We start from the raw sequence: 15,252 nt of genomic DNA on the forward strand, positions 1-15,252 counted from the left end.
AGACCTACATTCAATGCGTAAGCATTGAAGGTGTCTGCTTTAGACCTATTGTCACCCGTATTTAGGAATGAAGACACGAGTCAGACGCGCGCTTTTGCAGTCTCAGTTTTGACTGCGGGAGCGCGCGTCTGAGCCGCGCTTGCGCAGACGAACTCTCAGCCCCTGCTTTTGCTTCGCTCGCATACATTAACGGCGCACACACACACAGACACAGCCAGCTCCCACCCCTCTGCATGCACGCACACACACACACTGCATACACACATGCTCCCCCCTTACCTCCCCAGAGACACACACAAACGCACATACACACACACACGCATACAGAGACACCCCCGCCGTCGCACACATGCACACACACAAGCGCGCGCACACACACATACACACACGCCCCCCCCGCTCCCGAATACAGTCCCACTTACCGCCAATCTGGTGTTCTGTAGCCTCCGCGGGCTCTCCCTCGGGCATGGGAGCCCCGCGTCACCACTGCTTCTTGGGCCAGGAACTCCGTGGGCGCTGATTCGCGCACAAGACGGAAGTCCCGCCCCCACGCTAAGTTTCGTTTTAATGAGTGCGTGCGCACATCTCACCCAGTTGTTTTAACTATTCGGGCATTTACCTTCCATGATTTCTTTCTATTTGTCACTTCTCCTCTTTCGCCTTATATACATTTTCTTTTTCCAACCCTGATGGCCCATCGGCAACGCACGCCCTTCCTTCGCCCTCCCCCACCTCACCCATTTCTTCTATATTGGGAGTTTTGTCACACTCGCGAGCAACTCTCCTACGCTGATGCAGATCTGCATTCCCCGCAGCGAGGGTAAGCCATTGGGCTTATTACAATTACGGCTGCGTTACCCCGAACCTTGGTTTCACATTCCAGCCTAGTCCGGCACGCCCATGTCCCACTCCATTTGTGGCAGGTTTGGTGACAGACTACTCACTTATCATAAATAGTTTCGGCCTCTTTTTAATTACAGGCGGGGTCTCTTCTGCTTTCTCTGACTTTTTCAAGGCGCAGGTTATGTATCACCCTTTCTCCCTCCTTCCCTTTTTTTCTTATTGTTACGTTACATCACCGGCCTCTTTTACACATTTGGCTGTGTTGCCTCTGGTTACATGACTTCCAAGAAGCCATACTACGATGCGTTCGGGTTGCCAAGCAACGAACACGGCTTCCACAACCCGTCTTTTGTTTTTACAATCCTAGCGTTGACCGGTCGTTAGGCAACTCTGCGCAGTTTAGCATGACGTCCAGGCCAGCTGTTCTGACGTCAGTAAAACGCATAGCTGCTTTCCGCAGCGAACCACACTCTGGTTTTGGCTTCTCGCCAACTGAGTCTGTCTTCACCATCCTTCTAACTCTCATGATGCTTTCGCATGCTTTCCTTTTACTTTTCCACTATATAAGGAGTTGTGGAATCCCCAGCCTCACTTCGCTTTTTGCCGCAAACGCAGCTACGACTTTCTGAGGTAAGCTCGAGACGCTATGTTTTTTGTTGTATTTCACGCTAACACCTGAACCCCTTTGTTCCCCCGCAGCACCAGGGATAAGACCGCCAACCCTGCAGTAACTTAACAGTCATTTCTGCCACAGGAGCTTTTTAAGACACGCTGCCAGCGCTTTGCCCTTACCTGTATCCTGTCCACTTACATACAGACTCTGCTTTAGCTTCACCAGCCTCCCCGCTGTGCTTAGGACTATTCACCCCCGCACAGGTCGCAGCTCCCTGTATCGTATTAGACGACCCCGTTGGCGCTCGTTTCACATCATGCGCTCTATTAGCTGCACATGCAGCAGTATTCTGTGGTGCTCGTTTTTTAGGTCGAGCAGACCAACATTCAATGCGTAAGCATTGAAGGTGTCTGCTTTAGACCTATTGTCACCCGTATTTAGGAATGAAGACACGAGTCAGACGCGCGCTTTTGCAGTCTCAGTTTTGACTGCGGGAGCGCGCGTCTGAGCCGCGCTTGTGCAGACGAACTCCCAGCCCCTGCTTTCGCTTCGCTCGCATACATTAACGGCGCACACACACACAGACACAGCCAGCCCCCACCCCTCTGCATGCACGCACACTGCATACACACACACTCTCCCCCCTTACCTCACCAGAGACACACACACAAGCGCACATACACACACGCACGCATACTGAGACACTCCCGCATCGCACACATACACACACACACGCGCACACACATACACACACGCCCCCCCGCTCCCGAATACAGTCCAACTTACCGCCAATCCGGTGTTCTGTAGCCTCCGCGGGGCTCTCCCTCGGGCATGGGAGCCCCGCGTCACCACTGCTACTCGGGCCAGGAACTCCGTGGGCGTTGATTCGCGCACAAGACGGAAGTCCCGCCCCCGCGCTAAGTTTCGTTTTCATGAGTGCGTGCGCACATCTTGTTATCACTTGTTGTGTGTTCCCGTGCGTCACTGCTTATTTTGGTATGAAGAAGTATGGCTCGCGCACCCGAGACTGCAGCCAGCCAGCACTGAGCCGCAGATGAGTCCGTCATCAGAGAGGAGGGTGCAGCCAGCCAGCACTGAGCCTGCAGATGAGTCCGTCATCAGAGAGGAGGGCTGGGTGATGCTGGTCAGGATGCCACCATGGCCATACCGGGTCAGGCCTGTGCTGGGTGATGTGATCAGGGGTCAGTGGGGTCACGCAAGTGAGTTTATCAGGAGAGCGAGTTAAGACTTTTCCATCCGATCCCATGGGTTGCTGGGGGCAGCCAGGGATGGGAGCAGCGATGAATTGCCCTAAGAAGGAACCATGACTCCGCAATGACAAAACAGCTACTTTTCATTTTGTTTCCTCTGTGATAGCTGATGCTTTACCATTGCCAAAATGCAAAAATAGCCTTTAACATTGTTGTTGTGGTGGTGTCTGGTGAGGACTTCTTCACACAAAGTGTACTGAAATGCATTGGGCAAAAAATCGATATGTTATGAAAAACGAATAATGTATTGAAGAAACATATATGAAAAGAAAAACCACTATGAAAATAAAAATTAATTGTTGATGAAAAAAGAGCAAGAAGAATTTTTGCCAAAGGGAAATTACACACGTCACGTGTAATGCACATTTTGAACACTTTCCCAAAGTGACATTTCCATCACTGTAATGTTGAACCCACTTCTATTACCGGAGAGGATTCGCCATTACGAGCCATTCAATACCAAACACTACATTGCTACTTACTATTCTGCCAGTTGGGAATAAAAAAACTTTTCATGTTGGTGACACACCTTTTAGACAATCTTCATCTTGTGACACGGTAATGCGAGCGAGCAAGGCCGAACCACCTAAGGAGGGCTCGGGAGGGGGGGGGGGGGGGGGGGCTTCTCCTCCGAGAAAATTTAGTAGAAATAGTAGGCAAATTGTTCCTTTTTTCAAGCAAATTTGAGAAAGCCAGAAGGTTAATAAAGCAATTGTGAACCTGTTCTAACAAAGACAGTGACTGGCAAAACTGGGTGTAAGCAAGGTTAGGGTTCGGCCTGAAACAAGAATATAATCATGCACACATTGACACATGCCCCAGTGATTTACGGCACAAAAACAAAATCGCCACCTCAGTTCAGACCCAGCTATATGACAATGAATTTACACTGGAAGAGAAAGCAGTAAACACAGAGCTGGAATCTCAACCAATTTTGAAAGTCATAAATATAAACAAAGAAGTTACCTAACATCAACAGCTTTCTTGAAATGGGACTTTAGGAATGTACAAACAACCAGAGTTGGTGGGTTGGGAAACTACCTACAGAACTGTTTTGCTATTTAACATGCAGAGCGAAGAAAGTCTACCTGCATGCACAAGAAGCTGGACTGTACCTGCCAGGAGGAGTGGCATGATCCGAGAAAGACCCAGCTGACATGAAGGAACATATTGAGGACAGCTCAAGGAATTGAGATAGCCCAGGAGGACCAAGAAGGCCACCCTAGCCCGGCTGCATCAACTCTTGAAAAACCCACCCTTGTTCTTTTTTTGGTCTAAATTAGGGAAGGGATAATTGTTTTACTAAGTACAGAAGCCGAACTGAGGCAGCTTGCTTCTGTGACTACACAATTCACATTAATGGAGAAGTATCTTCTGAAATTTGGAGTAGCCTGGTCAGCCCCAGGTCTGTTAGTGTTTGTTAGGCATAAATGTGCAAGATTTATCAATGAGTTTCTGTGAAGAACTATAAATCATAAAAACGTTCAAGGGGTTGAAGATAAGAAAGATGACTAATCTCAGCGAGGACTGCATCTGCTTCTCTGTTTCAAAAAGCATAATATTCCAAGGATCTTTAATTTTATCTTTTCACTCTTCTGTAACTTTACCTTTCAATCACAGCTCAAGTTGGCAAATAATAACAACATAAATACAATGCAGAAACATACTGCAGAGTCGTCACAGGCTTAGAACACAAGCATTGTAATAACGGAGGCAGAAGTACATTAAGCAACATAATATCAGCCCTGGGGCTATTACGCCCTTTCTTTTATTAACAGATGGAATCTCAGAACAAGAGCCCTGCAAGCTTAGCTACACAACCTTGCGGAGAGATCAACACACCATAGGTTTCAACCGCAACATCACATAGCACCCCCTCCAGATTGGCTTCTAATACAAATTTGATTATTAGTGCAAGGAAGAACCTCAGTTTGGAAAGCTCTGTTCTAGCATATCACTCTGTCTTTTATGCTCAGAATGCGCACACCAATGTTTCATACTAGAATCTCTTTCCTGAACTTTGATGCTCCCATAAATCTAGTTAAGGTTAGCAGCATTCTTTTTAGCTTCCAATTTCAAATTCCTTCATATTTACAGAGTCTATTAAAATTTTACATTTTGTCTTTGGCTTTTTTATGCATAATTTAGGAGGCAAAAAACAAAATGTCTTCTATTTGACATGTCAGTAGGCAACAATAATTCAAAACAGATAGGTGATCAAGAATTTTCAGTGTGAGCATCTTGAGGCGTCTTAATAGGGGATTTCAATTTGTTTCTGTCAGAGTGTAGTTTTTAAGCTATCTTGTTCAGACCCTCGTGATCCGACATTAAGTGAAAAAACCACCCCCCCAGCATGCATCATAACTGTCTAGGACCCCAGTGTTGATCATGAGCCTGCTGTGGTCTTGTAAATTGCCCAGTAAAGGGAGCGGGTGAAAATTAATTCATATCAACAGAGTGTAGGAAATATAGGAACTCTCCATTTTTGCCAGAGTCTTGTCATGGAGGGTGATGAGTATCATAGCGGGGTCTAAGAGGCTGCATTTCTAGTTTATGAAGGCAGGGCCCAAGAACTGTGGCCTCGTGGTGTTGCAATTAACAACCATGGTCTGTTTTTTTGATGCTGGCACATGGGAGTGAATGCGATGAGCCCTCTGAAACTGCCAAGCTTTTAAGTCTAATAAGGCAACAGAGCATTGAATAGAGTCGAAAGATAAAACGATGGTAAAGATTAATATATATAGCGCGAACTAGACCCAAAGATATCGGGCATCAGAGCGCTTTACATAGCACCAGTTTAGTTACACAAGGACACATATTTATTATGCAAATAAAACCCGCAGCAATGTTTTCTCCAACAAACAATGTGTCTTGTGTGTTCTTTATTATGAGATTTCTGTGCTGTGCAGGAGGGGTATGTTGCTGATATTGCCACTATGGTCCTGGCCAGACCCTACTCTCCCTGTGTCTCTGTTCAGTGGTTTGACAATGTGTGAGCACAGTCAAATGTGCTCAACGTAAGAACTTTTAAAAACCAAGGGCATATTCCCAGACAGGACCCCAGCATGGCATCCATTCCCCCATTCAGGGCTGTTTAATTTAAGACTGCAGTATTGTCGCCTCCAAAGCTGAAGGTGATTCAGAAAAAGGGGGGGGTGATGGACAGAGTTTCTGAATTAAGCAGAATACTCCTACCCAGTCAAGAGATCAGGGCTTGATCCATCACCGTTTTTTAGCTCACTGCACGATCCCAGCTCAGAACCTGGCTACATGCAAATTAGTCTGTCCCTGTCCCAGTGCATCATGGGAACAGGGCAAACCAAACTACCAAGCCAATTGTTATACTGGGAAGGAAACAAGCTTCCGGGGACCGGTTTCTGGCATTACAGCCGTCTTCGGCCCGGCTTGCTTGAATCCTGATGGTGCAATGAGCAAGGGACTCACATCTGAGTGTACCCTTCCACGCTTATGGTGGACAAAATGATTCAGAAAAAGAGGGTGGTGATGGACAGAGTTTCTGAATTAAGCAGAATACTCCTACCCAGTCAAGAGATCAGGGCTTGATCCATCACCGTTTTTTAGCTCACTGCACCATCCCAGCTCAGAACCTGGCTACATGCAAATTAGTCTGTCCCTGTCCCAGTGCATCATGGGAACAGGGCAAACCAAACTACCAAGCCAATTGTTATACTGGGAAGGAAACAAGCTTCCGGGGACCGGTTTCTGGCATTACAGCCGTCTTCGGCCCGGCTTGCTTGAATCCTGATGGTGCAATGAGCAAGGGACTCACATCTGAGTATACCCTTCCACGCTTATGGTGGACAAAATGATTCAGAAAAAGGGGGTGGTGATGGACAGAGTTTCTGAATTAAGCAGAATACTCCTACCCAGTCAAGAGATCAGGGCTTGATACATCACCGTTTTTTAGCTCACTGCACCATCCCAGCTCAGAACCTGGCTACATGCAAATTAGTTTGTCCCTGTCCCAGTGCATCATGGGAACAGGGCAAACCAAACTACCAAGCCAATTCTTATACTGGGAAGGAAACAAGCTTTCGGGGACCGGTTTCTGGCATTACAGCCGTCTTCAGCCCGGCTTGCTTGAATCCTGATGGTGCAATGAGCAAGGGACTCGCATCTGAGTATACCCTTCCACGCTTATGGTGGACAAAATGATTCAGAAAAAGGGGGTGGTGATGGACAGAGCTTCTGAATTAAGCAGAATACTCCTACCCAGTCAAGAGACCAGGGCTTGACCCATCACCGTTTTTTAGCTCACTGCACCATCCCAGCTCAGAACCTGGCTACATGCAAATTAGTCTGTCCCTGCCCCAGTGCATCATGGGAACAGGGCAAACCAAACTACCAAGCCAATTCTTATACTGGGAAGGAAGCTTATCTCCTTTCTGGTGAAGAATTGGCTTGGTAGTTTAGTCTGCCCTGTTCCCATGATGCACTGGGCCAGGGACAGACTGATTTGCATATAGCCAGGTTCTGAGCTGGGATGGTGCAGTGAGATAAATAACGGTGATGGATCAAGCCCTGATCTTTGGACTGGGTAAGAGTGGTCTGCTTAATTCAGACACTCTGTTCATCACCACCCCCTTTTCTGAATCGTTTTTGGCCACTATAGGTGTGGCAGGGTATATTCAGACATGAGACCCTTTCTCACTGCATCATCAGGATTCAAGCAAGCCGGGCCGAAGACGGCTGAAATGCCAGAAACCGGTCCCTGTTAGCTTGTCTCCTTTCTGGTGAAGAATTGGCTTGGTAGTTTAGTCTGCCCTGTTCCCATGATGCACTGGGCCAGGGACAGACTGATTTGCATATAGCCAGGTTCTGAGCTGGGATGGTGCAGTGAGATAAATAACAAACGGTGATGGTTCAAGCCCTGATCTTTGGACTGGGTAAGAGTGGTCTGCTTAATTCAGACACTCTGTTCATCACCACCCCATTTTCCAAAGCTGAAGGGGCAGTGACCTTGCAAAGCGTAGGACCCCTTCCAGGGCCTCTGCCCCTCCCTTCTGGTTAGGGACAGACACCTCTTTTACAGCGCATAGAGAGCTGAAAGAGTAAATATTGTGCTGTGAGAGGATCGAAAATGGCGAGGAATAAAAATGTCACCCCCACAAGTCTGTGAGGGCTGAGGGATGGGAACCATCACAGGACAAACCTGTAACATGCGGACAGTTAATCTGCCTAGCCCTAGTAAAATCATGTCATACCTCCCACAGCTTTCCAAACTCGGGCTGTGTTGCGAGAAAGCTCTCCCTCCTCGCCCCTGTTCCTGCGTACTCCTTCCACATTCCTTGCCGGCACACATTTCTCTCCCAGCAGTTACCGTTCGGGCTTCCCTCAGATGTCACAGTAGGTTACAAGAGTTCAAGGTATGGGGAGGGAGGGGCAGCTGCTTTTTTTTTTAGGGGGAGAAGGGCTGTGAATACGCAATTGCCTTTAGTGTTGAAAGACAATCACACTTGTTCTCAATTTCAAAGCTACTGCCCCAGCGTGTTCATGACCGAGGATGGGGTTTTGGTTTTAAAGTGCTTAAATTGCAGGCCCTACGAAACCTGAGTTAGAGTGCTAGTTTCCCCGTGTTAACAAATCGTGTGATATTGGACAAGTAATGAATGACTCTGCCCTCATGGTTTGCAAAGATGGGGGTGGGGGCTGGGCGGGGGGGGGGGGGGCTGAATTAGGCAAAGCACTCATATGCTGAGTGAGAAGAAACTGAGCTGAACCCAAATTTCCCTGCGCCTTAGAGTCGCAGAAAAATACCTTGTTACCAGAGACACACAGCGCATTCCACCCACGGGTTCTCCGTTTCTATGGGGCACAGGGGATACAATTGAGTTTTTAAATTGATAAACTTACAGTTCCAAGCGGCTGGTATCGGATGGAGAGCAAAGGCGGCTCCGTGGACTGACAGGGCGTTTAACGCGCGCCACCTCACCTTTCTCTGCATTCTGCATCACAATGCAAACGTCCAAGAGAGCATTCACCCTAATCTGCCCCCCTGCAGACATCATCGTCACCTCAGATCTTAAGGGGTTTTTACTAACCCACGCAAGCAAGAATAATTCCTAGTGTACCATAAAGAGCCTTGCCGAATCATTCGGGTAAGACTGCACAATCATTGTTCTTATTAAATGTTGTAAAATATCAACAGGATAGGAAAGTGATATATCTTTTTTGAAACATTCCCGTTTCAGGCAGGGAGATCTTTTAATCAGAAAACAACCATTATCCAAGGTGTTTTTCAAATTTTTGAACATACAGGAAGAATTCTTATTATACTATAAGGTAAGCCGCTTTAGGATTTGAATGAAAGAATGCGCAATTTGGTAAACCACTAAAATATTTATAGTAGACACTGATCTATCTCAACAGGAAGATCCTCCGCTCAATTTAGATATATCCACAGCTTCAATATAGATATATCCACAGCTACAAAGAGCCCTGCCGTATTATTTCGGGTAAGATGTGAAACCTTAGTTTTTATACTTAACTCAAAGAGATTGTGATTAAGACATGAGGTTCTAATTTCTCAACTCTCCCGTCTTGTTTTACATTCAACAGGCAGGGAGATCTTTTAACTAACTCGAGAATTGAAACATACCAGATTTTAGAAACACACCCTTAACATCCATCTGGCAGGCGGGAATACAAAATTCTTGTTATCTGATATAAGGTAATCTTAAGAACAATTTCCTAACAGACCATATTTATTAAAATTGGCAACATAAACTAAAAAAGAATGCTATCTTTGTCTTTCATTTTTTCAAATAAAAGCATCAAGAACAGACCTACTAGTTAGAAAATATCTAAAACCATCAGCTATACGTCTCAAGAACTATTAATGTGAAAACCTGAAAATTACCTGTGAGTACCAATTTTCTATGATCACCCTATTAGATAAATAACATAGTTTAAAAATCAAGCTACAAGTCTGAAGTATGCTAGCGATGTTATAAATCGAATAGGATCAACATGAAGTGTCAAAATTAGGTGTCCACTGATAATAAAGTGGGGATATTGAAATACTATCAATATCCAGGTGATCCTTTAGTTTGAAATCCTTCTTATTAGCTACTAGTATGGAAGCATTATATCCCATAAATATCTATATGCCCATATACTATTCCATCCCAATTGATGCCTTTAATAAAGATCTGTGTCTGATTGGACTCATGAACCCCACTAGGAAATGAAAAGATATAAATTAGATTATCTATATACAAGACTTATTGGCTACAGTGTTAAGATATAAATTGCTATGTGTTTTTTTATATATATTGTTTTAAGGATGTATTACTAATGCAATGTTTTTTTTAAATGTTTTAGAGCTTTGTGTGGCTACTCCAGAAGAAGGCGCTGGCTCGCCGAAACGCGCGTAGAGATCCTATCGGCCACTTTTTATGCTTTTTTTTTTTTTTTAATGCAATTTTCATGTATGTTGTTACCAATGTATAAACTTGTTGAACTTTTATTTATATGATAGTAAATTCTGATTCATGTCTATTGTCTATTGTATTACATGTCATGCACTTTTTAAATATAACCTAAGAATAAAATAACATTTTCTCAACTTCTTGTAGCCATTTGTCTGTGATTACACTGTATAGGTTGCCTAGGTTGTTTTTTGTCAATTGGTTCTTTTTCCCTGGCCTAGGAACTTCTTTGTATCCGAATCCTCAGGGGGTCCTTGTTAAATACTCAAGGATCATCGTCATGCGACACACTCACACATGGCAGGTGACACAGTACTGTGTCGCGCCACAGAGTTTGGAAAGCTCTGCCCTACAGCCTCTCATGCTAATCCAATACTAGAAGCAGGCCCTGTCATACCAAGCACATCCCTCTGTGCCATTTACAACCCTTGCAGGTAGCGCATACATGCACATGCCTAACCTCTTCCCAACGCCGAACCATCACAAGGGAGAACACGGATATAGCAAGAGACATGCAGCATCTTGACACATAGCTTGGTAAATGCCAAGTCGAGTAACATAAACCCATGCACACAGGGCCCACCAAGATAAACCTGTGGCACAATCGATGAGATACCTCCTTGGATGGCACAACCAGTGCGGCAGGTCCTCGCAGGAGCATTCGAGATACATGTCCCAGCTATAGGTAACAGATGCCAGGTCTGACACCTTGGATAGAACTTTGAAAGATAATCACACATTCAAATACAATCTACAGTTTACAGGCCACATATATGGAAAAAGCCAGTCAGCACACTACTTTCTATATCCAGGTAAGCTAGTAATGTAAATTCATGTATGACCCATCTGGCCCTCACTAATATAATACTCATCGGTCAGCAGCCAACTGTAGCTTACTCCTCTCACACTCACATAAGACATATCTGATACAGGCACTGCCCATCACTCAGTACTGTAGCAGCCAATAAACCACCTACCACCAATTGATCAGGCATGGAATAACTAAAGATTGGTTGCATACAGCTGGCCAATCTGAGGACTCTTATCTGGTCTACCACTGTGGCTAGACACTATGACCGCTTCTTTACATATCGCAATGACATTCAGATATGGGATGATAGTTACAAAGGCTACCCCAGCAGATCCCGCATCCACCACTTCTCTCTCCAGCCACGCCTGCTTAGCACCAAAAAGCCTTAAACAAAATATCAGCGTGGGCAACCTTATTCGTAAGAAACTCCACAAAGGGATGTTCACAGCTGTAGCTCACTAAAATGCATTAATTGTTTCTCTGTTTCTCATACTTCTTTATCCACCACACTGCTAAGCAGTGTGTCTCATGACATGATAACCACAACTCAGTGGTCACCGCGTATGAAATATAAAGACTGTCCACCTAGGACTAACAACCAAGACACTACTCTCCTAGCCCCTTCCAAGCCACACACCCTATATAGTTTACTTTGCTGCTAATGTAGGAATAAACTTCAGTGTTACACAAAGGAGTACAAAGCGGTATATAAATGTTACACTGGAATGCAAATATAGACGACTACCCCAGGTCAAACAGGATTACTTTAGAAGCCATCCCAGAGTCATTGGACGATCATCCAACTACCTTAGAAGTCATTTACACGTCATCAGACATCATCAAGCTCTTGAAGTCATCAGCAAGCTGCAGAACCTCAGCCTGATGATTTGAGGATGACTTGAAAATGAGTATCTGATGACTTTAGTAGCATTATTCATGATTTAAGGATGACTTGAAAAGGAGTACCTGATGACTTTAGTAGGTGTCATTCATTATTCCTGATGATCTGAGGATGACTTGTAAATGACTCTCCGATAACTTTACAAGATGACATTGTTCCTGATGACTTTGGGGCGATTTGAAAATAAGCATCTGAATACTTCAAAGGTACTATTTTGTGTTCAATAAGATGTTTTTGCGTCTGGTGATTTTAACAGGAATTGCTGGTCTATTTAAAGATCACGTCCACCACTTTGGTTTCAGTTTTCCAGAAAAATGCAAACTGTTGGATAATTGCACAATGAATTGCAGATAAACGTCTGACCCCCTGCAGCTGGGAGCCCCAAAACCCAAACACACCCTGAACCCCCAAATTAACTCTTGCACCCCAAAACCCAAACACACCCTGAACCCTAATATTAACCCTTGCACCCCAAAACCCAAACACACCCTAAACCCTAAAATTAAGCCTGGCACCCCAAAACCCAAACACACCCTGAACCCCCAAATTAACCCTTGCACCCCAAAACCCAAACACACCTGAACCCCAATATTAACCCTTGCACCCCAAAACCCAAACTCACCCTTAACCCTAAAATTATCCCTGGCACCCCAAAACCCAAACACACCCTGAACAACCAAATTAACCCTTGCACCTCAAAACCCAAACACACCCTAAACCCTAAAATTAACCTTGGCACCCCAAAACCCAAACACACCCTGAACCCCCAAATTAACCCTTGCACCCCAAAACCCAAACACACCCTGATCCCCAATATAAAATTAACCCTGGCACCCAAAAACCCAAACACACCCTGAACCCCCAAATTAACCCTTGCACCCCAAACCCAAACACACCCTAAACCCTAAAATTAACCCTTAAACCCCAAACGCACCCTGAACCCCCAAATTAACCCATGCACCCCAAACACACCCTAAACCCTAAAATTAACCCTGGCACCCCAAAACCCAAACACACCCTGAACCCCCAAAATAACCCTTGCACACCAAACCCAAACACACCCTAAACCCTAATATTAACCCTTGTACCCTAAAACCCAAACACACCCTAAACCCTAAAACTAACCCTGGCACCCCAAAACCCAAACACACCCTGAATCCCCAAATTAACCCTTGCACCCCAAAACCCAAACACACCCTGAACCCCCAAATTAACCCTTGCACATCAAACACACACACCCTAAACCCTAATATTAACCCTTGTACCCTAAAACCCAAACACACCCTAAACCCTCAAATTAACCCTTGCACCCCAAACCCAAACATGCTTTAAACCCTTAAATTACACCTGGCCCCCCAAAACACTAACCCACCCTTAACCCTAAAATGACCATGTACGCCCTAAAATCCAAAAGCCCTACGAACCCCCAAACTGTTTATGAATGCGGAATGCCGGGAGGCGCTGCTGTGATTGCAAATTATACTTTCTGTACCCCCAGGCTGCACTTCCTTCATAGAGTATTTCCATAAACACCTAGTTTAATGGAATCCGATTGTTAGACTCATTAAACAACTGCGGACAGACCTGCTCATGGTCCGATGAGTAGTCCTGCAAAGGAAAACAAGCTTTGTCGTCATGGTGACTGCCGAATTCACTCCATCACAATACTAAAATACATTTTTTAAAAAGCACAGCTGCCTCGAACACAATGCCAAAATCACCTACTGTAAACCATCAGTCTGCCGGCTGGCTGGGACTCGAACCGCTGGTCCTCATGGAGAGCAGCTCTCTCACCTTTGCATATACCTGAAGCCGGAGGATTCCTCTTGCAAAAGCCTACGCACATCCGGGAGCGCCGGAAGTGACGTCTTTGTTCTGCGGCAAGAACGAAGACCGCTGTCAGTGCAATGGCCATAAAAGGGACAGATGGATTGGCATCGGTCTTTTTATTTTTTTAACTCCACTTTCTTCATCGATTCCAGCTGCTACCAGGGGGAAGATGTTAGTCCATTGGGGCAAGCTCCACGCTAGATCTGCACGTTCCCATCCTGGGTCAGAGCCCCCATTCATAGCGCTGCCTTTCTTAAAAAAGAGCAGCATCGATCCTCCGCTCTCGGTCCCAGCTGCTCAATTTCCGTCCCAGACCAGCTTCCTCATTTTTCGGAAAGCACGAGTTTTCATTAAGGGGCCAAATTCAGACGAAGCTCCCTGCATGTGTGTGCTTCGTACGTTTTATAATGAATGCCTACTTTGCAATGTGTGTGCATTATGTGTGTTTGATGTTAGTCTGTATCAGCCTGCCTGCTTAATATGCACCTTTTGTGTTTGAGCATGTGTATTTTTGTGAGCATGTGTATTTTTGTGTATGTGTGACGTAGTGCGTGCCTGTGTAAGTTGTGGAAAATTGCAAAAAGACTTAAAAATCTGTTTTACAGCAAGTTCTTCGCCGTAAGGAAAAATAAATTACTGCCCGTGTATTGTAGGTCACATGTTGGTTCCAAGTGCACCTGCGTGTATTCAAGATTCTCGACCAAATGGAACAGTTTTCGATCTACTGAAAAGTTGTCAATCAAAGAAGGCTAAATACATTTATTTATGTGAATACTGTATATTGTTGAGTATTACTTGTGTCCTTGCAACTTGTAGTGAGCTTTCATTACTAAATGAATGTGTGCTCTATTGTTGAATCCTGGTCACGTCCCCCAAGCTGTGTAGTGTGTTGAGCAGCACATCTTCTAAAACACTGGCAGTTTTCATGGATGCGTTTCAAAGTATAAGGATAAATGCTTCAAATAACTTAGCCGTTGTAATGCTGGTTCCTTATTTTGTTTGCTATTTGTGTAATTGAAAGGGCTGGTGGCGTTTGAGGTTTACGCCTTATTTAGGAAACTTAGTCCGACGCATTCCAACATCTTGCAATATCTACTTTCTCAAAACTGGCTATCATTCTGGTTTCGTTCCATGTGCATGCAATGTTTTTAACTCGTTTGTATATATTATTGAGACAGGGCCAATTACGTATTCCCTGTTTGCGCTAATTTGCCTTGACCGCTAAGATCTCTGTAAAAATGAAGCCGGTCTTGTAACATCTGCCACTATCGATCCCAGCCATACATTATCCAGTTACAACCTGACCTATTGCTAAAGTATTGAGGCAGAGGGAACGAGCCCTGAGATAAATCACATTAATATTTCCTATTAATTCCAGCCCATTGGGTTTCAATCATGGCCAAGCGGCACTCGGCCCCAGGAGCCTGCGTGTCCTGGTGGCGGTGTGTACACTGCGGCTAAGACGCGGTAAATCATCTACCTGCCTTAATGGTGGATTATGTATTACCTCGAGCTGGGATCTCGACAGGAGC

At 45.1% G+C, this 15,252-nt stretch overlaps 1 protein-coding gene across 2 annotated transcripts in view; it reads right to left on the reverse strand.

The window, feature by feature from the left end:
- INTS1 (integrator complex subunit 1) overlaps positions 1–13,744 on the reverse strand; it is a 536,581-nt gene extending 522,837 nt beyond the window's left edge. The window contains exon 1 of one of the 2 annotated variants that reach the window (XM_086940596.1): positions 13,616–13,744. In XM_086940596.1, the coding sequence (XP_086796722.1) occupies positions 13,616–13,736 (121 nt within the window). In that variant the 5' untranslated portion in view covers positions 13,737–13,744. Of the gene's footprint in view, positions 1–13,611 lie in introns of both variants that reach the window. The other variant, XM_086940597.1, reaches the window with a different exon arrangement.
- Between the last annotated feature and the right edge of the window lie 1,508 nt (positions 13,745–15,252).

Source organism: Lissotriton vulgaris, chromosome 10, assembly GCF_964263255.1.
Source record: "Lissotriton vulgaris chromosome 10, aLisVul1.2, whole genome shotgun sequence".
NCBI classification, from domain to species: domain Eukaryota; kingdom Metazoa; phylum Chordata; class Amphibia; order Caudata; family Salamandridae; genus Lissotriton; species Lissotriton vulgaris.